This window comes from Arachis hypogaea, chromosome 9 (assembly GCF_003086295.3).
Source record: "Arachis hypogaea cultivar Tifrunner chromosome 9, arahy.Tifrunner.gnm2.J5K5, whole genome shotgun sequence".
Lineage (NCBI taxonomy): Eukaryota > Viridiplantae > Streptophyta > Magnoliopsida > Fabales > Fabaceae > Arachis > Arachis hypogaea.
The window spans coordinates 59,967,726-59,993,950 of NC_092044.1; the positions used below are offsets into that span (position 1 = coordinate 59,967,726).

General features: G+C 35.6%; 1 protein-coding gene, 1 long non-coding RNA gene and 1 other non-coding gene across 3 annotated transcripts; all 3 read left to right on the top strand.

The window, feature by feature from the left end:
• The first annotated feature begins 5,825 nt into the window (after nt 1-5,825).
• LOC112713782 (small nucleolar RNA R71) lies at nt 5,826-5,934 on the top strand. Its single transcript, XR_003158742.1, has one exon. It is a non-coding gene; the product is annotated as a small nucleolar RNA R71 (small nucleolar RNA).
• A 7,317-nt stretch (nt 5,935-13,251) lies between these two features.
• LOC112709166 (uncharacterized) lies at nt 13,252-13,707 on the top strand. Its single transcript, XR_011865136.1, has 3 exons — nt 13,252-13,329; nt 13,442-13,515; nt 13,559-13,707. It is a non-coding gene; the product is annotated as an uncharacterized lncRNA (long non-coding RNA).
• A 1,446-nt stretch (nt 13,708-15,153) lies between these two features.
• On the top strand, nt 15,154-16,509 carry LOC112710978 (protein ALP1-like). Its single transcript, XM_025763482.3, has 3 exons — nt 15,154-15,669; nt 15,755-15,977; nt 16,061-16,509. Exons 1-3 carry the CDS (start codon nt 15,154-15,156, stop codon nt 16,507-16,509), a joined length of 1,188 nt encoding a protein of 395 aa, XP_025619267.2.
• Nucleotides 16,510-26,225: the final 9,716 nt, after the last annotated feature.

The following is a 26,225-nucleotide window of genomic DNA, read 5'->3' on the forward strand; positions in this document are numbered from 1 at the left end:
GAACTTTGCACTTTTGAAAGTGAGGAAGCATTATGTTACAAGAATTAAGAAGACAAAGCATCTCCAAAACTCCAACATATTCTCCATTATTGAGTAATAATTATCTATTTTATGCCCTTTGACTTTTTACAATTAAAACTAAAAATTATTATTGATATTATATCCTGACTAAGAGTTACAAGATAACCATAGCTTGCTTCAAGCCAACAATCTCCGTGGGATTCGACCCTTACTCACGTAAGGTATTACTTGGACGACCCAGTGCACTTGCTGGTTAGTTGTGCGGAATTACATAGTGTGAAGTAATTTTCGTGCACCAAGTTTTTGGCACCGTTGCCGGGGATTGTTTGAGTTTGAACAACTGACGGTGATTCTTGTTACTTAGATTAGGAAAAATTTGTATTTTTAGTTTAGAGTCACTAGGATTGCATCTTCTATTATTCCCTTTAAAAAAAATATTTTCAAAAACATTATTTTTCTTTAATTGAATTTTCGTTTTTTTTATGAGTTTAGTGTCATGTTCTAAGTTTGGTGTCAATTGCATGCTTTTCTTTGTCTCTCAATTTTTGAATTGCATGTTCTTTATTTTTTCTTGATCTTCAAATTGTTCTTGTCAATTTTTCTTGTTTGATCTTTGGTTTTTCCTATTTTGTGTATTTTTCGTGTTTTCCTTGTGCAATTTCAAAATATTAGTTTTCAAAAAAAATATACCTCTTTAAAAAACGTTACATTTATAGCTCAATTGGCTAGAGCGTTGGTCTATGTTCTTGGTAATTAGGTATCTTCTTTTTAAAATATTTTTCAAAAATAATTTTTCTTTGATTGAATCTTGTGCCAAACTTTAAGTTTGTTGTTTTCTTGTTAATTTTTCTTTAAGTTTTCGAGAATTTTAATTGGTTTTCTAAAAATTTTAAGTTTGGTGCTCTTTCTTTTGTTCTTAGTGTTCTTGTGAGTCTTCAAGGTGTTCTTGAGTTTTTCTTGTGTTTTGATCTTAAAATTTTTAAGTTTGGTGTTCCTTGGTGTTTTCCCTCCAAAATTTTCAAAAACAAGGAGCATTAGATCTAAAAAAATTTTAAGTCTTGTGTCTTTTGTGTGTTTTTCTCTTTCATCATAAAATTCAAAATTCAAAAAAATATCTTTTCTAACTAATTTTAAGCCATATTTTCAAATTTTTTTCAGATTTCAATTTCAAAATTTTTCAAATCTTATCCTTTTAAGATAAAAAAATATTTTTAATTATATCTTTTTCAAAAATATCCTAACCAATTTCTCTCTCCTCACTTTTTCGAAAATCTTCATAAAATATTTTTAAATTCTTTTTTATTTTATTTTTAATTTTATTGTCGTCTTTATTTTATTTTATTTTATTTTATTATTTCGAAATTTTTTATAATAAAATAAATTCACATCATCTCCCTTTCTCCATTATGGACTTAAGTGGAAATGAACAGTCCAGAAGGACTCTGGGGTCATATGCTAACCCCACTACTGCTTCATATGGGAGTAGTATCCGTATACCCTCCATTGGAGTTAGTAGTTTTGAGTTGAACCCTCAGCTCATTATCATGGTGCAGTAAAGTTGCCAGTATTTTGGTCTTTCACAGGAAGAATCTGCAGAGTTTCTGGCACAGTTTTTACAAATTGCTGACACAGTACATGATAAGGAAGTAGATCAGGATGTATACAGATTGTTACTATTTCCATTTGCTGTAAAAGACCAAGCTAAGAGGTGGTTAAATAACCAACCTAACGACAGCATAAAGACATGGAAACAGCTATCAGAAAAATTCCTGAATCACTATTTTCCTCCAAAACGGATGACACAGCTAAGGCTGAGCATCCAAGGCTTCCGACAAGGAGATAATGAATCCCTTTATGATGCCTGGGAGAGATACAGAGAGATGCTAAGAAAATGCCCCTCTGAAATGTTCTCAGAGTGGGTGCAGTTAGACATCTTTTATTATGGGCTTACAGAGAAAGCTCAAATTTTTCTAGACCACTCAGCTTGTGGATCTATACACATGAGAAAGACAATTGAAGAAGCTCAAGAGCTCATTGATACAGTTGCCAGAAATCAGCATTTGTACCTAAGCAGTGAACCTTCCATCAACGAAGAGGCTAAAATAGTAACTGCTGAACTCAGTCCTACAGAACAAGTTACTCTATTCAATCAGCAACTGGATTTTCTAACAAAACAGCTAGCCGAATTCAAGGAGATACTACAAGAAACAAGAATGGATAATATGAATATGGAAGTATAGTTGAAGCAAACAGAACAACAATTATCAAAACAAATAACAGAAGAGTGCCAAGCAATTCAATTAAGAAGTGGGAAAATATTAAATACCTTACTTCAAGATAGCAGGAAGCTAAGAAATGAGCAAACTAACCAAAACCCCTCTGAGGACAGTAAGAGCCTAGAGAGGAATAATTCTGGCGCTCAAACGCCAGAGAATGGGTGGAAAGCTGGCGTTTAACGCCCAAACCATGCTCACTCCTGGCGTTCAACGCCAGAAACAAGCAAGGAATTGGCATTAAACGCCCAAAGGAAGCACAGTTCTGGTGCTCAGATGCCAGAAACAGATAAGGAGTTGGTGTCTAACGCCACTCCAACTTCCACTCCTGGCATTCAAATGCCAATGGGAGATTAGACACATACAAGTGCTGATAACAACCCTTCTAAAAAGGTTTCTCAACCCACATCTGTAGGCAATAAACCTGCAGCAACTAAGGTTGAGGAATACAAAGCTAAAATGGCTTATCCTCAGAAACTTCGCCAAGCAGAACAGGATAAGCAATTTGCCCGCTTTGCAGACTATCTCAGGACTCTTGAAATAAAGATTCCGTTTGCAGAGGCACTTAAGTAATTACCCTCTTATGCTAAATTCATGAAAGAGATCTTAGGTCATAAGAAGGATTGGAGGGAAACTGAAAAAGTCTACCTCACTGAAGAATGCAGTGCAGTCATTCTGAAAAGCTTACCTGAGAAGCTTAAAGATCCCAGAAGCTTTATGATACCATGCACATTAGAGGGTACTTGTACCAAGCAAGCTCTATGTGATCTTGGGACAAGTATCAATCTGATACCTGCATCTACTATCAAAAAGCTTGGTTTGACTGAAGGGGTCAAACCAACCCGGATATGTCTCCAACTTGCTGATGGCTCCATTAAATACCCATCAGGCGTGATTGAAGATATGATTGTCAAGGTTGGGCCATTTTCCTTTCCTACTGACTTTGTGGTGCTGGAAATGGAGGAGAACAAGAGTGCAACTCTCATTCTAGGAAGACCTTTTCTAGCAACTGGCCAAACCCTCATTGACGTCCAAAAAGGGGAAGTAACCTTGAGAGTCAATGAAGATGAGTTCAAGTTGAATGTTGTCAAAGCTACGCAGCATCCACACACCCCAAATGACTGCATGAGCATTGATATTATTGACTCTCTGGTAAAAGAGATCAATATGACTGAGAGTCTCGAATCAGAGCTGGAGGATATCTTTAAAGATCTTCAGCCTGATCTGGAGGAATCAGAGAGAATAATAGAACCTCTGAAAATCCCTCAGGAAGAGGAGAAACCTCCTAAACCTGAGCTCAAACCATTACCACCATCCCTGAAATATGTATTTCTGTGAGAAGGTGATACCTTTCCTGTAATCATAAGCTCTACCTTAGAGCCATAGGAAGAGGAAGCACTAATTCAAGTGCTAAAGACACACAAGACAGCTCTTGGGTGGTCCATCAATGATCTTAAGGGCATTAGCCCAGCCAGATGCATGCACAAGATCTTATTAGAGGGTGACGCTAAGCCAGTGGTTCAACCACAAAGGTGGCTGAATCTAGCCATGAAGGAGGTGGTGCAGAAGGAGGTCACTTAATTACTAGAGGCTGGGATTGTTTATCCTATTTTTGAGAGCCCCTGGGTAAGCCCTATCCAAGTCGTTCCTAAGAAGGGTGGCATGACAGTGGTTCATAATGAAAAAAATGAACTGGTTCCTACAAGAACAGTTACAGGGTGGCGTATGTGTATTGATTATAGAAGGCTCAATACAGCTACCAGAAAAGATCATATTCCTTTACCATTCATAGACTAGATGCTAGAAAGACTAGCAGGTCATGAATACTACTACTTCCTAGATGGATATTCAGGTTATAATCAAATTGCAGTAGATCCCTAGGATCAAGAGAAAACAGCATTCACATGTCCATCTGGAGTATTTGCATACAGAAGGATGCCATTTGGCCTGTGCAATGCACCTGCAACCTTTCAAAGGTGCATGCTCTCAATTTTCTCTAATATGGTGGAAAAATTTATGGAAGTCTTCATGGATGACTTTTCAGTATTTGGAGACTCATTCAGCTCCTGTCTTGACCATCTAGCACTTGTTCTAAAGAGGTGCCAAGAGACTAACCTAGTTCTAAACTGGGAGAAATTTCACTTTATGGTGACTGAAGGAATTGTCCTTGGGCACAAAATTTTGAACAAGGGAATAGAGGTAGATCAAGCTAAGGTAGAGGTAATTGGAAATTTTTGAACAAGGGAATAGAGGTGGATCAAGCTAAGGTAGAGGTAAGCAATGGAGCTTCTTCCTCCAATGTCTTTACTCAAAATAACTTGGCATTTAGATTCATGAGAGCTCCTAGGTACCGAGCAACTTGCTCTTTCCTAGTTTCTTCATCCTCATAAGAGGATGAGTGTTCATCGGAGCTCATGAATTGCAAGAGTGCCTACAAGAGGACCTCTATGGTCTCTACATGAGCCTTGGCATCCTTTAATTCTTGGATAGGAACTTCATTAGTGGGTGTAGAATGCTCAGTAGGGATACCCTTACTGGTGTTCAACTCCACCTCTTGTAGCTTTTTGGGCGTTGAACACCCAGTGAGGACATCTTCACTAGCATTCAACGCCAGCTTTTCTACCAGTTTGGGCGTTGAACGCCAGTAAAGTCCTCCTTACTAGCGTTCAACTCCAGCTTTTGTGCCAGTTATAGCGTTGAATGCCCAGTAAGGTCTTCCTTAATAGCGTTCAATGCCAGCTTGTCCACCTCAGATTCGGCCTCAACCTCTGTGGTGATGGCCTTGCACTCTTCTCTTGGGTTTACTTCAGTATTACTAGGAAGAGTGTTAGGAGGAGTCTCAGGGATTTTTTTGCTCAGCTGACCAACTTGTACCTCTAAATTTCTTGTGGAGGACCTTGTTTCGGTTATGAAACTATGAGTGGTCTTAGAGAGGTTGGAGACTATAGTAACTAAGTCAGAAAGGCTCTGGTTAGAAGTCTCATTATGATCCTGAGAAGATGGAAATGGTGGCTTGTTGTTGAACCTATTCTGGGTTCTTCCACCTTGATTATTATTGAAGCCTTGCTGAGGCTTCTGTTGATCCTTCTATGAAAGGTTAGGATGATTCCTCAATGAGGGGTTGTAGGTGGTTTCATAGGGTTTTCCCATGTAATTCACCTCCTCTATCATGGTTGTTCAGGACCATAACCTTCTCCTTCAGAGGAAGCTTCTTGAGTACTGCCAGTTGCAGCTTGCATTCCAGTCAAATGCTGACAGATCATATTGACCTGCTGGGTCAAGATCTTGTTCTGAGCCAATATGGCATTCAAAGTGTCTACTTCAAGAACTCTTTTCTTCTGAGCTACCCCATTATTCACAGGGTTTCTCTTAGAAGTGTACTTGAATTTGTTATTTGCAACCATCTCAATGAGTTCTCTAGCTTCGGCAGGCATTTTCTTGAAATGGAGTGATCCACCTGCAGAGCTGTTCAATGATATTTTAGACATCTCAAACAACCATCATAGAAGATGCCTAGGATAGACCATTCTGAGAGCATGTCAAAAGGACATCTACTAATGAGTTGTTTGTATCTTTCCCAAGCTTCATAGAGGAATTCACCCTCTTTTTGTCTGAAGGTTTGAAATTCTATTCTGATTTTGCTCGTCTTCTGAAGTGGGAAGAACTTGGCCAAGAAAGCATTGACCAATTTTTTCCAAGAGTCTAGGATTTTTTTAAGTTGAGAGTCTAACCATATCTTATCTTTGTGTCTGATCGCAAAGGTAAAGAGCATAAGTCTGTAGACCTTAGGATCCACTCCATTGGTCTTAACAGTGTCACTGATTTGCAAGAACTCAGATAGAAACTGATGTGGATCTTCCAGTAGAAGTCCATAGATTTTGCGATTCTGTTGCATTAGAGAAACTAACTGAGGCTTAAGCTCAAAGTTGTTTGCTCTAATGGCAGGTATGGAGATACTTCTTCCATAGAAATCAAAGGTTAGTATGGTGTAGTCACCAAGAACCTTTCTTGCATCTCCTTCATTATTAGGCTCGGCTGCCATGCTTTTCAGCTTCTTGTTCGAAAATCCTTGTGAGGTTTCCTTCGAAGTGTTGTGCTTTAGCTTGTTGTAGACGCCTCTTTAAGGTCCTCTCAGGTTAAGGATCAAGATTAACGAGAGGTTCTTTATCTCTGTTCCTGCTCATAAACAAGAAAAAGAAAACAAGAAAGAATAAAAATGGGAGCTCTATGTTCAAGAACAGAGGACTCCTTGTGAGATGTGAAGAAGAAAGAAAAGAAGAATGAAAATAAAAGAAGAGAGAAAAAGAATTCGAAAAGAAAGAGATAGAAATTCGAAAATAAAAACTAATTAAATAAAAAAATTTGAAAATTAAATAATGAAATTCGAAAAAGAAGAGAGATAGATAGAGAATATATTTTCAAAAATTAGAAGAGAGAAGAATTAGTTAGGAAATTTTAAAAAAGAAGAAAGAGAAAACAAGTAACTAATTAAGAAAGATTTGAAAACAAGATAAGATAGAACATTTGAAAAGATTTGAATTTAAAATTTAAAATTGAAAAAGATAAGATAGAAATTGAAAAGATTTGAAAAAGATTTGATTTTAAAAATTGAAATTACGAAAGATAAGAAAAGATTTGAAAAAGATAAGATTTTGAAATTTGATTTTTGAAAAAGATTTGTTTTTGAAATTTTAAATTTTAAATTTTAAATTTTAATGAATTTTAACATTTGAATTTCAAATAAGATAAGATAAGATTTTTGAATTTTAAAGAAAGATAAAAAGATAAGATAGTAATTTGAAAAAGATATGATTTTTTAAAAGAATTTATTTTGAAAAAATTTGAATTTGAAATTTAAAAGATAAGATAAGATAATGATTTTGAAATTAAAATTTTAAATCTTTTTGATATTTTTGAAAATTAAAAAAAAAGATAGAAAAGATATTTTTCATTTTTTATTTTTTGAATTAATGAAGAAAGAGAAAAACAAACAAAAGACACAAAACTTAAAATTTTTAGATCTAAAATAATAAGTTTTAAAAAATTTAAGAGAAAAAGACCTAAAGACACCAAACTTAAAAATTTTAAAGATCAAAACAAAATGAAAAACAAGAACAATTTGAAGATCAAGAAGAACACCAAGAACAAACTCAAAAAAATTCAAAGCAATTAAAGAACACACAGAACAAGAACACAATACTCAAACAAAAGATAAAGATTAATAAGAAAACAAATATTTTTGAAAAAAAATTCATTTTTTTATTTTTTCAAAAAAGAGAAATAAAAGACTAAAACAAAATTACAAACAATACCTTATCTAATCAACAAAATAATCCGTTAGTTTGTTCAAACCCGAACAATTCCCGACAACGGCGCCAAAAACTTGGTGCACGAATTCCCACACTCCATACAACTGAACCAACAAGTGTACTGGGTCGTCCAAGTAATACCTGAGGTGAGCCAAGGTCGATCGCACGAGGATTGTTGACTTGGATCAAACAGTGGTTATCTTGTAAATCTTAGTTAGGCATATAGAAAAGTTGTTTAATTATTTAGACGCATAAAAGTAAAATAAAGATAACGTTACTCAGTAATTGTGAATTCAATGATAAGAAGATGGTTAAGGCTTCAAAGATGCTTTGTTCTTCTAGATCAATACTTTCTTACTGTCTACTTCAACTGTGAATAATTTCTTTTATAGCAGGTTGTATGTGATCAACGCTGGTTTGAGTGGCCACCGATTTTCCTCTAGGCTGAACACCTGGTTTAGTGCGTATCCAGTCTGAATGAGGGTGAAGCTCCTGCAGTTCATCCCCTTGGTGATCTTACTCAAAACGCCACAGACAAAGTCGAATCTTCCGGATTAGAGAATGTTGCACCTTGATTCTAGCCTTTACCACAAAGACCCTAATCTCCCAAACCTCGACTGAACTGATGTATCGAGAAGTCTCCAACGAAGTCGTGGATTAGCCGTCTAAGAGACGTATCCTCAAGCTAGTGGTTCATTGATATCTGATGAAAGACACTCCTGAACCCATGTAGAATAGAGATAACTTTTGTTGGTTCAACTCATTCATAAGGTTGAAGAACGAAGGTACATCTTAGAATAGAATCAAATACAGATTGAAAATAGAACAACAGTACTTTTATTAATCCATAAAACTTAGCAGAGCTCCTTACCTTAACCTAGGAGGTTTAGTGACACATGCTCATAGAAGAAATACAAAATGAAACGTAAAAGTGGGCAAGTGTCTAAGTGTCTCCCACGTGCTAGGACTTCCTAGGGGCGTTGAACGCTGGCTAGGGGCCCCCTTTTGGGCGTTGGACGTTGGTCACGTCCTTGTGGGCATTGGACACTAGGATTGGGGTAGATGCCTTCCGTTGAACGCCTGTTTTGGGCCTTCAATTCCGAAGCAAAGTATGGACTATTATATATTTTTGAAAATCCCTGAATGTTAGCTTTCCATATCCGTTGAGAACGCTCCATTTGGATATTTGTAGATCCAAAAACGCTCCTTTGAGTTTATAGAGGTCAGATCCTGACAGCATCTGCAGTGCTTTCTCCGTCTTTGAATCAGACAAAGCTCCAGCTCCGCAATTTCAGCCAGAAAATACCTGAAATTGCATAAAAACACACAAACTCAAAGTAGAATCCAAAAATGTGAATTTTACACTAAAACCTATTAAAACTTTATAAAACTTAACCAAAACATGCTAAAAACTATATGAAAATGATGCCAAAAGGCGTATAAAATATCCGCTCATCAGTTGTTAACAAATTCTATGTAACTCCAATAAATCTCTTCCTTAATGTATTCTTCTTGCTCCATTTTAAATACATGCTGCAACCATTAAGTTAAAAAATGCCTCAGTTGTAGAGTAATACAAAAATTCTGGATTTGGTTCATAAATTATGCCAAAAATCACCTAACCTAATTAAAGTGTTGTTGCAACTTCTCATTCGTAAAATTAATACAGAACTACTCAAAACTAAGAAAAGCTATTTATTAGATACATGGCTAAATACTGCACTGAAAATGCCAAATGAAAGAACTAGCTTACCTATTGAATTTAAAACTTTCAAATCCATAGATATCAAGAACTCCATTGATAGACTTAGAATTTGGCTAATGCATCTCTGCTACCAACAGATGCAACATGATCAAGGGTTCTTGTAATGACCTCCTCAGTTGTTACCATCACACGCTTGATCAGTGCATCTTCTAAGCTCTTAGAATCACACCTGCAATAGAATTACATAAAATGAACTGAACGTTGACAAAATCATAATAAAACATAGTAAAGCGTACGAGATAAACATATGAGTTATGCTAGCAGACACTTGAGAAGTTCAGCAATCGTATTAAGATGGAACCTAGATTTCTTATCCTTGATGACAAAAGAGTTAATATCCTCTCCTTTTGCAAATTTATAGTGAAAAAACAAGGAAGAGAAGAATAAAAGGAGGTACTTGAGAATAGATTTTATTAGAATCAGCGGGTTAGAGTTCCTTCATATAAAGCTTGCCTCTCTGTCTCTGTAATAAAACCCTAAATTATTTTGAGAATAGAATAGATATAATTGCAAGAGAATCAATGTAATCGGAAAGGATGACGGAGCCTACCTGAACCAACGGTGATGAGAAGAAGAGGTAGAAGCGGCAACGACGCTGACAAGCTTCAACGAGCTGCGACAGAAAACGGCGTTGAGAGGGTAGCGAAATTCATCGGCGTGAAAACTGTAAGAGAGAGACTGGGGAACGGGTGTGATGGAGAGATTAGAGAATGGGTGTGATGGAGCTTCGAACAATGGCAGTGCAAGGCTGAATGGCGCTACCGATGAAGGATTTGGAAAAGTGCAGAATTGAACTTGAAGGTGTTGTGAAAAGTGCCATCTCATATGCTTTAAATCGACAACTGAGTCTAGAGGATCTTATGAAGCAAGTTGAGGAAGAGAATATTAAGGTTATCGAATTCTGGAACAGCATCTTCAAAACCACATATCTCAAGACTCTAAAACTCTTTGGAGGTGCAACCAAAGAGGGGTGAAAAATGAATTTTGTATGATATAATATTTTGGTTTTTCTAGTTTTTTAGTAGTAAACTCTAAGTGGTCTTATGCATATTTTGATACAAGTATACTTATTTTCGTGTGAAATGTATGAATACTTAAATTATGATCGTTCCAATATTTTTGGTTCATTATATAAGTATATTTTGTTTAAGGATAATTTTTATTATTTAAAGATTATTGTATTGTATTATTATGTATTTATTTTTATTTTATAATAATTAACTAATTTAATTAAAAATACAAGATTATATATAATTATATATATATATATATATATATATATAAACAGAAATTTAAAAAAAATGAGGGAGAAAAGGCCACACTTATATAGAGTAGCTATAGATATACTATTTGCTACGTTTATAAAGTGATGCAATAGCCTTGAAAAGTGTAGTCTATTCTTTTGAATTCTGATAACTATTAGTGTTGAAAAGCGTAGCCTTTGGTCCTGAACAGCATCACTTAAAAGGCGCACCCTATTCTCAAAAGCCAGAAGCATAGCCTTTGATACAGAAAAGTGTAACCTTTGAGAATAGGCAACACTGGTATAGGCATCCCCCACAAAGCGTCTCCAAAGCCTAAAAAGCTTAGCTGTTGCCTAAGGCATCATTTTTTTTCATTTTTGACTACACTTTTTAAGTGTATCTGAATGGGTGTTTTTCTTGTAATGGATGGGTGAGGAGCGCCGCCGATGAAGGATGGGGGTGTTTTGTGAAATGAAGAGAAGAACAGGAACCAAACTCTTATTTTAATATTATCGACAGAATATTTTAAATTACAGAAAAATTTTCTGTTTGTAATAATTTAATAAAATGCAGCATTTTTTGTTCATTTAAATATAGACAAATTTTCTATCGATAACTATTATCAACAAAAAAACTAATTTTTTCAATAGAATTATCGACAAATTCTTTTTTACGTCTGTAATTTATGTTTATTTATTTTCTTTTATTTTCGACAAAAAATCTCTCACAAAATTTATCTTTATTTCTGTAGAATAAATTCTGTCAGAAATATCTATCTATAATAAATAGTTTTCTTGTAGTGCTCTTCATTTAGTGACGGAGTGCGCGAGACTAATTTTACATGATCATCACATATCCAATCTTGATTTTCGTTACAGATAGTTAATTAGTTCTCCTAATTTTTTTTTTCTAAATGGGTCATAAAAGAAAAAAAATAAAAAATTAATAATAACTTTTATTGATGGTCACTTACAGAATGTCAGTAAAATAGATCAAAAACATAAACGGAGATATGACCAACGAATATTTACCAAGGTTCTGACTGTTGATGAAGTATATATATTACCGATGTTGTAATCTTCGATAGTCATAAATTTTCTGGTAATGTATGGATACAAGATTAGATTAGACAAAAGAGTTTTTAAATTTCTTCAAGTCAATACTTAAACAAAGAAGTTTACATCAAATCAACTAATATAAAGTCCCCATAAAATACATTGCCTTTAAAATTACGAAATCTAAAACATTCTAATTATTGTTATGTAATTTTAGATTTGTTTAAATAAGTTTTGGTCTGTATCATTTTTTTAAGTCCATATTAAGATTGAGGTAATACTACCTACCCATTATTTGTCTAAACTTCCAAAAAAGTCAACATAATTTATCCATGAAGAAAAGGAAGATGATACTAAGGGTGTGTGTGGTTGGAGGGAATACAAATGTATTCCCAGAAATTTTGAGATGGGAATATTTTATTCCCATATTTGGTTCAAGGTTTAAAAAATTATTCCTGGGTATGTTTTATTCCAAGGAATTCAATTACCACCAATTTAATTCCCATCCTCCCCATGATTATCTTTAATTCCAATGGGAATGGAATGTATATCACAATGCAAAAAGACTAAAATGCCCTTCAACTCTAACCCTCTTTCTTTCAGATTTTTCACTCATTTCACAAAAAAAACTAAACCCTAGCAGAGCAACTCCTCCATGAAAATGAAACCCTAGCCAAATTTTCCCCCAAATTCATGGAGGCTCCACCGACGTCGGCGCCCCCTCGCCGCTGATCTAGATTCGCACGACCACCGCTCCTTATTCTAGAAGGAAGATTCACTACCAACTGTTCGCGTTCGTGTTCATCATCACATCTCACCTCTGTTCGTGTTCGCGTTCGTGTTCGTGCTCGCGCTCGCGTCTGGCCTCTCTCCTTCCTCTGAGCTCGGTTGCTCGCGCATCTCTCGCCTCCGTCTCTGCTCGAGTTGTGCTTCCTATTCGTGTCGTCTCCCTCGCCCCTCTCCCTCCTCACATCTTCCTGTTCCTGTTGATCTTTTTCAAGTACAGGTTTGTTCTAGGTTTGAAATATTGGAATTGGAATTGGAATGTGTTTTATTGTTTCAATGAAATTGGAATTGAAACAATTTTCTAGATCTATTTCAATTCGTCTAAACAATTGTTCTAAGTTTGTTCTAGGTTTTCTCAACCTTATATATGATTGTGGATGCAACTCTAAATAACTTTGCCGAATTTGTTTCCAGGCATTGGTAAAGATTGGCTTCACGCTGGATTTTCCTGCATTTTACTTTGCCTGTGCGGAAAGACATCTTCATAGTTTAATTTGTAGTAAATCATCCTGGAGAAGTTGCACATCACATTGACTACTAGTGGTTAAGCCAAAACTATCTCAATTCTCAATGTTTGTTTACACTACTATTATCCATGCCTTAATTTCTGTATGCTCCTTTCTTGGGATAATAAGTTGAAAATGCTTTATTAGTCAGATGGAGAAAGAAATAATGCAATGGAGAAAGAAATTTATTTAGTCCTTGTTTGATTTCTTTCAACTGCATAGTAGGCCTCTCATCTATGCAAGATTGTCATTTAGAAGGCCATGCTCAAATGTTTCTCTTTGATTATTCTCAGAGCTTTGATCAAAGTAAAAGTGGGAAGTTTAGACCGGATGTCTTCATATCACTTTGTATATTCTTACAATCAGCAAGGTATATATATATTTAGAGAAAAGCCAGAAAGCAATATTTTTCACGCAATTTTTATTTGACCTAGTGTTGAACTTTCATTTCACTGATAAGGATCTTTTATTATGTCTTTCAGGAATCTGTTTAATTCATTTGATACTACAAAACAAGGAAGAATTACTCTTGATCTGAACCAGTTTGTATATTGTAGTAAGTACACACTTTATTTTGATATGTTCTACTTCCTTTTCAGCTTCCAATTGTAGAATATGATTCAACTGAGAGGACGTATTCTGAAGATGATTCATGTATGCTGCACTTTGTAAAATTTCTCAAATGCATTTCTATAGCCAAGTTAACTTTGTCCTGCATACGCTGAGATAATCATTTTTGAGGTTTAGATATTTCTCCCATTTTGAGGGCGTGGCTTGCAACCAAGAAGGTCTTGTAGTGAATATCTCACTGCAAGGAAAGGGTCTCTCTGGAAGCATACCTGCTGCCATTTCTAGTCTTAAGAGCTTGACTGGTCTCTATCTTCACTTCAACTCTCTCAGTGGAATTTTACCCAAGGAGATTTCCTCCTTGACTCACCTCACTGACTTGTATCTCAATGTCAATTCTCTCTCTGGTGATATCCCTCGTCAGATTGCCAACCTCTCTAATCTTCAAGGCAGGTTGCTAACTTCTTTTTACTATTTATTATTATTATTATTATTATTTTTGTTCTTCTTCATTGCATGCTTATCAGTCATCACATTTCAGATTCGTCAAACTGCTGAATACTTTAGTGACTTAACAGTGCTTTTGGATTTAAGTTCTGAGAATGGAAAAATTTGGTGGTCCAATTTTGACAATAAGACAAGAGTTCTTGAACTTGCCAACTTTTATTCTCTGCATTGTATTTAGATTTTGGAAAATATAAAGTGGTAATTCTTACCTTTATTCTTTTCACATTTTAGCCTACTATAGTAATCATTATATAGAATAAATAAATAGTAAAGTCTTCTAACTAAATATTTTAATATTTTAAGATTTGGATTATTTAACATGCGAAATATTTCTGAGGTTGTACTTTGAGGAGTTTAAATATTTTACCAATGTGATGGCCACATTCTTACATGTATTCATGATTCTAAGTAAGGGAATTGAATATCAGGCTCCTTATTCATATAAATACCTTAATTTTTTATGATACTACAGACAGACCCTTATTAAAAAATGTATATAAAACATCACAAATGTAGGTGCTGGGATAATTTAATGCTCGATCACCAATTTTGTTTTTCTTCTGTTCATTATTCCAACAAATATTTTTTTCCAGTTTTCTACTTGAACAGATGTTCTCTGTTCATGTACATGATGTTCTGTCCATGCTCCATATTTCATGATTTGATTTGTCAAAATGTGATTTGTTTTATGTTGAAGCTTACATTTGCAGCAACATAAAAACTTCTTTTTCATACATTCCATGTTTTATGATTCTGTTTTGTCAAGTTGTAACTTGTCTATTGTTGGGACTTTACTTATATTTGGAGCAACACGGAAATGTCTTTTTCATATGTTCTTATCTTTGGGGTAAGAATTAAATAAATTAACAGTATTTCCCAGGTTATTCATTTTGTTATCAGCACCAATTTATGTTAGAATGACATGAGATTTCTGAGTGAGTTTTGCCGATCAATGCTCATGTATTATATTGTTTACATTGGTAAAGCTAGTCTATAATCAAGTGTTTTCATAGACTTCCTCTCCTCCCTCTTTCCGCAGGATCATAGTGTTTACATAGAATAAATAAATAGTTAAGTCTTCTAGCTAAATATTTTATTTTATTTTATTTTATTTTGCAGAATGGATCCCAAACAGAAGATGAAAGTTATTGCCTGCTTGATTTTACATTTCGAATTAATGAATGACCTTATAGTTAAGTTGTTGATGATTTGCTATATTTTGATTATATTGCAATTGAACAAAAAGAAAAGAAAATGGAATGATAGTTATAGTAGGCAAGTAATAAGAGATGTTAGTGTTGATAGAATTATTTATTTTAGTGATCTAGCATGTATAGAAAACACAAGAATGGATAGATGTGCTTTTCATGCATTGTGTAACATGCTTAAAAGGGTTGGAAGGTTAGAACCAAGTAGGAATATGGGTGTGGAAGAAATGGTTGCCATGTTTTTACATATTATAGCACATGACGTCAAAATTAGAGTAATAAAGAGACAATTTGTGAGATCTGAAGAAACAATTAGTAGGAGGTTTAATGATGTATTGCTTGCTATTTTGAGATGTCATAATCTCTTATTGAAGAAACCTCAACCATTTAGCCAGGATAGAATGGATGAACGATGGAAATGGTTTAAGGTAATTTATTTTGCTAATGTTATTAAATCTCATATGGTTGGTGTTCTTTAGGATTGAGTTAATTGATCTTTGTTTTGGATTTTAGGATTGCCTAGGAGCCTTAGATGGTACTCATATCAAAGTCAATGTCCTTGAGGCTGACAAGCCTAGATATCGAAACAGAAAAGGTGACATAACAACCAATGTGCTTGGAGTGGTTGCTCCCGATATGCAATTTATCTACGTACTGGCGGGTTGGGAGGGTTCATCTGCGGATTCTAGGGTATTGCGAGATGCACTATTTCGCAATGGGTTTAGTGTTCCCCAAGGTATTTTATTGAGACTTTAATATGTTATCAAAGTAACCATTTGATCTTTCATTAATTTTGTTCAATTGTGTATGTCACACTAGGTCATTATTACTTATGTGATGCTGGATATATGAATTATGAAGGATTTTTGGCACCTTATAGAGGACAAAAATATCATTTGAGTGAGTTTAATCCACATAATCAACCTAGTACAGCTCAAGAGTTTTTTAATATGAAACACTCACAAGCTAGGAATGTCATTGAAAGGGCATTTGGAGTATTGAAAGCAAGATGGGGAATTTTGAGGGGAAGATCATTTTATCCTATTAAGACTCAAGGAAGAATTATAACTGCTTGTTGCCTTTTGCATAATCATATTAGAAGAGTGATGGTTGTGGATCCTATTGATGAGATAGAAGATCAAAATATACTTGGAGTAGATGGTGAGACGATCCACCATATTGAAACGAGTGATGCTTGGGGTAGATGGAGAGATCAACTTGCACAAGAAATGTGGAACCAATGGAGGAGAAGACATCACGCTCGATAATTATAATAATTTTTCTCTGTGTGAGGTTGTTTGTGGTAACATTGATTTCATTTTGTTTATGTGTTTGTGTTCTTATATAAGAGTTGTACATGTATGCTTATTAGTGCAAGTAATTTTTTACTTTTGAGACTTCTTTGTAACTTTCATTTGGATAATAGTAATGTTTTTTTAGTGAATTTAATTGTGATAATGTTAATTTTAATTAAATATATTTGTTATTAGGGGTATTTTAGTAAATTTGAAAAGATTAGAATCGATAATAATTTTAATTAAATATATTTTTATTAAGGGTATTTTAGTAAATTTTTTATTAGAAGTATTTTTGTAAATTCAAAATGTAAAAAAAGTAATAATTTTAATTAAACATATTGTTATTAAGTGAAATTTAGAATCAATAATAATTTAACTAAAGATATTTGATATTGGGGGTATTTTAGTAAATTTAAAAAAATTAAAATTAATAATAGAATATTTTAGTAAATTTAAAAAAAAATTGAATCAATAATAATTTTAGTTAAACATATTTGATATTGGGGTATTTAAGTAAATTTTAAAAAATTTAGAATCAATAATAATTTTAGTTAAACATATTTGATATTGGGGGTATTTAAGTAAATTTTTAAAAAAATAGAATCAATAATAATTTTATTTGAACATATTTGATATTAAGGGTATTTTAGTAAATTTAAAAAAATTAGAACCAATAAACAATTTAACTAAAGATATTTGATATTAGGGGTATTTTAGTAAATTTCAAAAAAATTAGAATCAATAATAATTTTATCTAAACATATTTATTATTAGGGATATTTTAGTAAATTTATTATTAGAGATATATTTTAAATTAAAAAAATAATGTAAAAATAATAATATTTAATTAGCTTTATATTTAATTTTAGTCATTAATATTTTAATTTGAATGAGTAAGGGTAATTTTGACATATTACATAATATGACTAAGAAATTTAAACTCAACCAAACAAAAATTTAGTCATTCCTAGAATTATTATATAATATTCTAATGCATCAAGTTTTATAAACAAACATGGGAATCTTATATTCCAAGTAATTTTATTCCTAGGCATTATATTCCTAGGAATAATATTCTTGAGAATAAAATTTAATCTTTGAACCACACACACCCTAAGAGAAATCCCAATTGAAATAAAAACCACCTCTGGAATAAGGTAGGGAGGAGTTAATATGGTGGATCCGCTGAATTGCAATTGGAGGGCTCCACGCTACCTTTTCCCCTTTAAAGGCATTTCATTTTTCATCATTCCTTTTCTTGAAAGCGTCCTTCGATCTTTATTTGACGACGGATTTATCATTGACTTCATGGAATATAATCAAGCTTTCTATTTATTAGGTATAGCTTTTTTTAGGTTAAAATGATAATAAAAAGTTAGATATATAGATTTATCTTAATCATGTAATCTAGGAATAGTTACCAATAATTTATTAATGAAAAACTTTTCGTCAATTAAAATCAAAGAAAGTGACAATAATGAGCCAACTGTTAATCACACGATCCAATCTATTCTTACTATGATGGGAACATAAATATCATCATTTTAGCTCAGCTTCACCTTTTGTATAGAAATGCAACATGCAATCGAGCGCTTAAATGAATATCAGATCGTATTGGAGTAGTGTTAATTATCTGCGGAGAGGTTAAGTATGATTTTGGTCTTTATTGTATAGGTCGAATTTTTTTTTTGTTTTCAATCTTTTTTTTGCATACAAAATCGTCCCTAAGATTCGAGTTGGTTTTAAAATCGTCATTCGGACAATTATAACATTTTCCTTCTTTACAAAAATTCTCAACAACAACAATGAATTAGAAGCAAAAACAATAACAATGAATTACAATGAATTAAAAATTCCCGATAGCGACGGCAGCTCCAAGTCTCGCCGGCGCCGTCCCCTCTTTCCCCTTCTTCCTTTCTTTTCCTCTTCTTCTCTTTCCTTCCTCCTTCTTCTTCTTCCCTCCCCTCGCGTGATTCCCTTTTCCCCCTCTTTCCCTCATATGTTCTATTTCTTTTCGTTTTTTCCTTTGTTTTTTAATTTGTAATATTTTTTGTTAAGGGTAATTTGATAATAAAATTTAAAATTTAAGTAAAAATGACGATTTTAAAACTAAGTTAAACTTTAAGAACAATTTTATATACAAGAAAATGTTGAGGACAAAAAAAAATTTCAACCTATACCTTAAGAATAAAAATCGTACTTAATCTTTACCTGTTGCCTCCCGTACATAATGCTATAGATTTTACAAAATCTTCTCATGTATTAATTTTATTTATTTGTAAAAAAGAAAATATATCAAATATGAAACACCAAAAAAAAAAATAAAAGACCTAATTAATAGTAAAAATCAACTCATTATAACATCATGTAATTTCTTTAATTTCTGAAATGATATGTCTTCGCTTGTTTCTTTTTTTTTTGAAACAAAGGAGCTCAACACAAGAGTGGAGCGCAACAAGAACACAGATATAAAATAAAGACAACTAGGTAGCAAACAAAATCATATCCCCCTGTCATCTTCGGCATTGCCATCAACAACATAAGAGATTCTGATGCCTCCACTCCTGAAAACTCTGAAAAGATGCATTGATGGTGTCTTCTACACTTTTTCCTGCATTCTGAAAAATCCTCCTGTTCCTCTCCATCCAGACGTTCCACACAATGGCAAAGAAGCAAATTAGCCATTTCTTTCGCTCTTCCTTACTCGTCGTTACACCTGTCCAACTGTGAAAATGTTCCTTTACAGTACCAGGAAATGACCACTTCCTATCAAAGTGATTCAGCCATGCGCACCATACCTGCCAAGTAAAATCACACCCAAGAAACAAATGATACACATTTTCAGCCTCCTTACTACATAGGATACACATGTTGTTGTCATGACCAACTATCCCAAACTGGCACAATCTGTCTTTTGTATTTACTCTGCCTATCAAGACAAACCATGTAAACAACTCCACTCTTGGTGGAACTAATCCTTTCCAAATAGAACTGGTAAAACTATAACTTGTTATGTCCTCCAGTAGCGTATCCTCCTGCAATACCTGCACAAATGAGTTAGTAGAAAACACACCTTGTTTATCAAACTTCCACACAATCCTATCCTCCCTGTTTGGCGCTAAGTTAACCACTCTCAGAGTTTCATGTAACTGATTCAAAAGTTCCAATTCCCACTGGAATGGTTCACGCCTCCATTGGAAGTTCCAAACCCAATCTAACCCGTCCCAGAACCCGCAGACCCCAATGACACATCCTTTTTGCATTGAAATCGAGAAGAGCCTTGGAAACCTATCCTTTAGGGGACCACAGTATAGCCAGACATCCTCCCAGAAACGCGTTCTTCTCCCATCTCCACCCTCCATGGACAACCCATTTATCATCTTCTCTCTAACATGTTGTTCTTTAATCTGTAGCTGACAGATATCCTTCCAATGACCTCCTTTAGTGGGCAATGTCTGAGTGGATAGCATCATGTTAGGATTGAGATTATTACACGAACACACCACCTTCTTCCACAGCGGACAATCCTCCTTTGAGAACCTCCACCACCATTTAAACAATAGTGCTGTGTTACGTATCATGGCATCTCCAACACCTAGCCCACCTAGCCTTTTTGGCGCTTGAACCACTTCCCATCTAACCAACGCCAAACCATTCCTTCCATCCTCCCTACTCCACAAGAATTTTCTCTGTAGGGAAATCAGCTTTTCAGCAACAGCTTTCGGCATCCTGTATAAGCTTAAGTAATATATTGGCAAGCTATTTAAAACAGCTTTGATGAGCACCAACTTTCCTGCTTTATTAAGCACCCTTGACTTCCATAAGCTTAGTTTTTCTTCCACCTTGTCTATTATAGGCTTCCAAGTCTTAACTAACCTTGGATTAGCTCCTAGTGGGATTCCAAGGTACCTGACTGGCAGAGCCGCTTCCTTACACTCTAATAATCTGCACATACGTCTCACCCACAGTTGGTCACAATTGATTGGTATTAAACTGGATTTGTCGAAATTGATGCTTAACCCCGACATTAGTTCAAAGCAGCGTAGTAGTCTCTGATAGTTCTTTACAGTCTCTTCCTCCGGCGGACAAAACAATATAGTGTCGTCAGCGAACTGAAGATGCGACAACTCTATATTGTCTCTCCCAACTAACAGAGGAGATATACGGCCATTATTAACTGCCTCTCTGACCATTCTATGTAGTACATCCACCACAAGCACAAATAAAAAGGGGGATAGTGGATCGCCTTGCCTCAAACCCCTTTCCATCATGAATGGCTTCGTCGGTGAACCGTTTACCAACACAGACATAGAAGAAGTACTGACACACTCCATAACCCACTCCCTCCATCTTCGACCAAATCCCATCTTCTGCAACACAATGTCCACAAAGCTCCACTTTACTCTATCATAAGCCTTCTGAAAATCTAGCTTGATAATCGCCGCTGCCTTTTTCCTTAACTTAAGCCACTGAACAGTTTCACACGCTATAAGTGCCCCGTCATGTATTTTGCGTCCCTTAACAAACGCACTTTGAGTCTCTCCAACCAGCTCTGGCATCACTGCTCTCATCCTCCTAACTAGCACCTTCGAAATCACCTTATAAACACAACCAACCATACTAATCGGGCGGAAGTCTTTGATTTCTTTGGCCCCGCCGAACTTAGGAGCCAACGCAACCCATGTGATATTAGAGTCTTTAGGTAACCTAGCTGTCTGAAAGAACGCAATCACAGCAGCTGTAAACTCAGTCCCAATTTCTTCCCAGCACCTCTTTATAAAATTCATATTGTACCCATCATTGCCTGGTGCTCTAGACGATTCACAATCCCAAACAGCCTCTCTAATCTCCTCTGCTGACGGTAATACCTCTAACGCCATAGCATCCTCTTCAGATATCCTTGCCACCAGCCCATCTCTGAATCCCACTCTAACAGACTTCTCTTGATGATACAATTGCCTATAAAACTCTCGGATAGCAATCTTTATTCTAGCTGGGTTTCTGATTAGTCTTCCATTAATAACCAACGCATCAATTCTATTATTCCTCCTTCTTGAAGAAGCTATTTGGTGGAAATACCTGGTGTTCTTGTCCATATCCTTGGCATGCTTCGATCGTGACATTTGTTTCCAGTGTAGCTCTTTTCTAACATACCATCTCTCACAACACGTCACCAATGCCTTCCTTCTTGCCTCCACTGTTCCATCATATCTCCCACTGCTTACCATGTCATCTATCTTCTTTATCTCATTCTCAAACTGCAAGATTTTGTTATCCATGTCAGCAAAGTTGTCCTTGTGCCATCTTCTCAAAGGAATTGTCAAGGCCTTCAATTTATCTGTGAAGTCTCCCTCTCCCAAATCTCTCCATTCCTCTTTGACCATTCTTAGGAAACCTTCATGGGTAAACCATGAGTCAAGACTTCTGAACGGCCTTGGGCCGCCTTGCATCCTTGTGTCTTCCACAATCATCGGGCAGTGATCTGACAAACTCCTTGGTCCTCCTTTTAGTCGAGTCTCTGGAAACTCCTCAATCCATTCCAAGCTAACCATTACTCTATCAATCCGGCTACATGAGCTCCCTCTAAACCAGGTATACTTGCGATCATTGAGCGGCAAGTCTACTAAGTGCATATCTTGTATCCAGTTCTTGAATTCTTCAGCAGCTCCTGTTAATCTATCCGCCCCTTTTCTTTCCGCCACCTGAACAATCTCATTAAAGTCCCCCATAAAGCAGCAGGGAACCTGACATAATCCAGTAATGTAACTCAACTCCTCCCATACAACCGTTTTCTCGTCTCTAGCATGAGCACCATAAACCAAGAAAAACGCGCAATTAAAATTATTCTTCAACAACACACCTTCAATGCACATCCACCTCTCCCCTTTATAACAGTTATTCATTTTAAACATAGATTCATCCCACATTAAGAGCAGCCCACCCGATGCACCCTCAGACGCAACATATTCCCAGCACACACTATCACACCCCCAGAGACGGACTACATCAAATCTAGTTACAACATGCCTTTTAGTCTCTATCAGTCCTAGCATATTCAATTTATTTTTTATCTTCAAATCCTTTATCATTCTCACCTTCCCATCCCCCCTCAACCCCCTTACATTCCATGAACTAGTTTATCATGAATGATGATTGAGATTAGAAAAGAAAAAGAAGCAAATTGAGCATATGGATAATATTAATGCCTTGTCAAGTGACTTATATTGCAAATGGCAAGGCATCTTAGGATTTTGATAACCATATAAGGGGACACCAAGAATGAAATACATCCCAGTCCGCAAGTGGCACGCTGTTCTGCAATAGTATTATTCTCTTTTAGTAGAAAAGAACAAGTTTGGCACAATAATGTAATAAATAACATTTACAACAGCTAATATTATTCTCCGTTTTTTTAAGAGACATACACTTAAACTCACATTACACTGGCTTGGCTAAACGGCCTAAACTTCAGCGGCATATTATTAGCTGACATCATGATCTCTGTCACTTCAACAAAAACTTCAGCAGCAAATTATTCTCCTTTTGTTCTCATCTCTTTTTTTTTTGGGTCTGGGATTCTCATCTTATAAACAATTCATTGTTGGGTTTCTTTTTTTTTAATCAGTCACGTTCATTTTTTTTTTTTTGGGTAAGGATTCAATCACGTTCTTGCTAGTATCGGCTGTTGAATCGAATTCGTTGGGCCATCTATAGGTTGGGTCAATTTTTTTGTATTAAAAGTTGGTTCCTTATTTGGAGCTAATGATGCTTAATGAATTTCATTTCAACTACTGGGCTAAAATATATGTTATGAGGCATAGAAGTTTGTATTGGATGGCCATAATTACATTTGATTCTTGAATAATAAGTAACGACCCAAAAAATACCAGGGAAATTGGTCACGTGTTGGAAAATTTCTCCATCTTATCTGAAAAGATTTTTTAAATAATTTTTAAAAAAAATTTAAAAAATATAAATAATTTTGTTTGAATATTTTATATAAAAATATTTTTTATCTACCAATTATAATTAATACAATAATATAAAAATATTTTTACCTATTATGTTAAAAATATCTTTTTTTAAGCAAAAAATATTTTAAAAATATAAATTGTAGTGTTCCGAGGGTTACCTGAAACGTTGATTTGGGTTTGAACGTGAGGCTCATATCCCTTTGTATGGCAGCGTCCAACTTGTTGATGCTGAGATGCCGCCTGTCCAAGTTTCTCGTGAGGAGATGGAGGGTGGTACCTCCAAGAGATTCCGATGCTTAACTTAGCAAGGGATTTAGGCATGTTTTTAGTATATTAGAACGTGAATTATACCTGAGGAGTGCCAGTGTATTTATAGCAGAGTTGATAACTGATAGGCAAAATTGTGACTCATACTTTTCACAACTCGAACAATTCCTGGCAATGGCTCCAAAAACATGGCGCACAATACCATGGTTCACACACATTCTTCACAACTTCGCACAACTAACCAGCAAGTGCACTGGGTCATCCAAGTAATAAACCTTACGTGAGTAAGGGTCAATCCCACGGAGATTGTTGGTATGAAGCAAGCTATGGTCACCTTGTAAATCTCAGTCAGGCGGATTCAAATGGTTATAATGGTTTTCGAATATAAAGATAAATAAAGCATAAAATAAAGATAGGGATACTTATGTAATTCATTGGTGGGAATTTCAGATAAGCGCATGAAGATACTGTGTTCCTTCCGAATCTCTGCTTTCCTACTGCTTTCATCCAATCATTCTTACTCCTTTCCATGGCAAGCTGTATGTTGGGGATCACCGTTGTCAATGGCTACCGTCCGTCCTCTCAGTGAAAATGGTCCAGGTGCGCTGTCACCGCACGGCTAATCATCTGTCAGTTCTCGATCATGCAGGAATAGGATTTACTATCCTTTTGCGTCTGTCACCACACCCTACAGTCGCGAGTTTGAAGCTCGTCACAGCCATTCAATCCCTAAATCCTACTCAGAATACCACAGACAAGGTTTAGACTTTCCGGATTCTCAAGAATGCTCCCAATGGATTCTAGCTTATACCACGAAGATTCTGATTAAGGAATCCAAGAGATATTCATTCAAGCATATTTGCATGTAGAACGAAAGTGGTTGTCAGGCACACGTTCATAAGTGAGAATGGTGATGAGCGTCACATAATCATAACATTCATCAGGTTCTTGGGTGCGAATGGATATCTTAGAATAAGAATAAGCGTGAATTGAATAGAAGAACAATAGTACTTGCATTAATACTCGAGGTACAGCAGAGCTCCACACCTAAATCTATGGTGTGTAGAAACTCCACCGTTGAAAATACATAAGTGATGAAGGTGTTCATTGGTTCCGGCCCCAGAGAGGGAACCAGGATAACCAAGATGTCTAATACAATAATAAAAAGTTCTACCTATACTAAACTAGTTACTAGGGTTACAGAGATAAGTAAATGATGCAGAAACCCACTTCAGGGGCCCACTTTGGTGTGTGATTGGGCTGAGCTTGAGCTTTACACGTGCAGAGGCTTCTCTTGGGGTTAAACTCCAAGTTGTAATGTGTTTTTGGCGTTTAACTCTGGTTTGTAACGTGTTTCTGGCGTTTTACTCCAGAATGCAGCATGGAGCTGGCGTTGAATGCCAGTTTGCGTCATTTAAACTCGAATAAAGTATAGACGATTATATATTGTTGGAAAGCCCTGGATGTCTAATTTCCAACGCAATTGAGAGCATGCCATTTGGAGTTCTGTAGCTCCAGAAAATTCAGTTCGAGTGCAGTGAGGTCAGAATCCAACAGCATCTGTAGTCCTTTTTCAGCCTCCTATCAGATTTTTGCTCAGGTCCCTCAATTTCAGCCAGAAAATACCTGAAATCACAGAAAAACACACAAACTCATAGTGAAGTCCAGAAATGTGAATTTTACATAAAAACTAATAAAAACATCCCTAAAAGTAGCTAGATCCTACTAAAAACTACCTAAAAATAACGCCAAAAAGCGTATAAATTATCCGCTCATCAATAACCACTTTTGTCGGAGTAGTTCCACATTTGTTGGTGGACGGCCATTCCCTTTATCTTGGGAGTTATTGGGCTCTATCTTTTTAAAGGAGATAGAGATACTTGGAGAGATTTGCGGAGGCAGTTACTTGCTTTGGACAAGTAGAGCTAGGCTCCTTTGTCAGTGTCCGACCTTTTTAAATAGGTCGGGTACGTTTGTGGATGCCTCCTTTTTTGGTTGGCCTTTTTGTTTATTGGGCTTGGCTTTGCTTATTCGGCCAGGGTGTAAATAGTGCCCCTGCTTGAGTTTTGAGCTCTTTAGAAAGGTCGGGCTCAAGCAATGATGTGACTCTGGTTTTGATATCGGGTACACCACCTTTATAGAGGTCGGGTCACGATTTTTCAGTGCCTCGGCTCAGAAGGCTATCCCCTTCTTCAAACTCATGAAGAAGCTAAGGGCATAGTTTCAAGTGGGAACCTGAATGCGAAGAAGCATTCCAACACTTCAAAATGGTGCTAGCAGAACCTCCCATACTAAAACGGGAGAAATATTATACCTCTACTTGTCCATATCGGAGGAACCGCTAGTGGCGGCGCTGATCCAGGAAGATGAGAAAAAAACACAAAGTCCAGTATACTTCATAAGCAAGGTTCTCGAAAACAAGAAAACACGCTACTCCAAACTTAA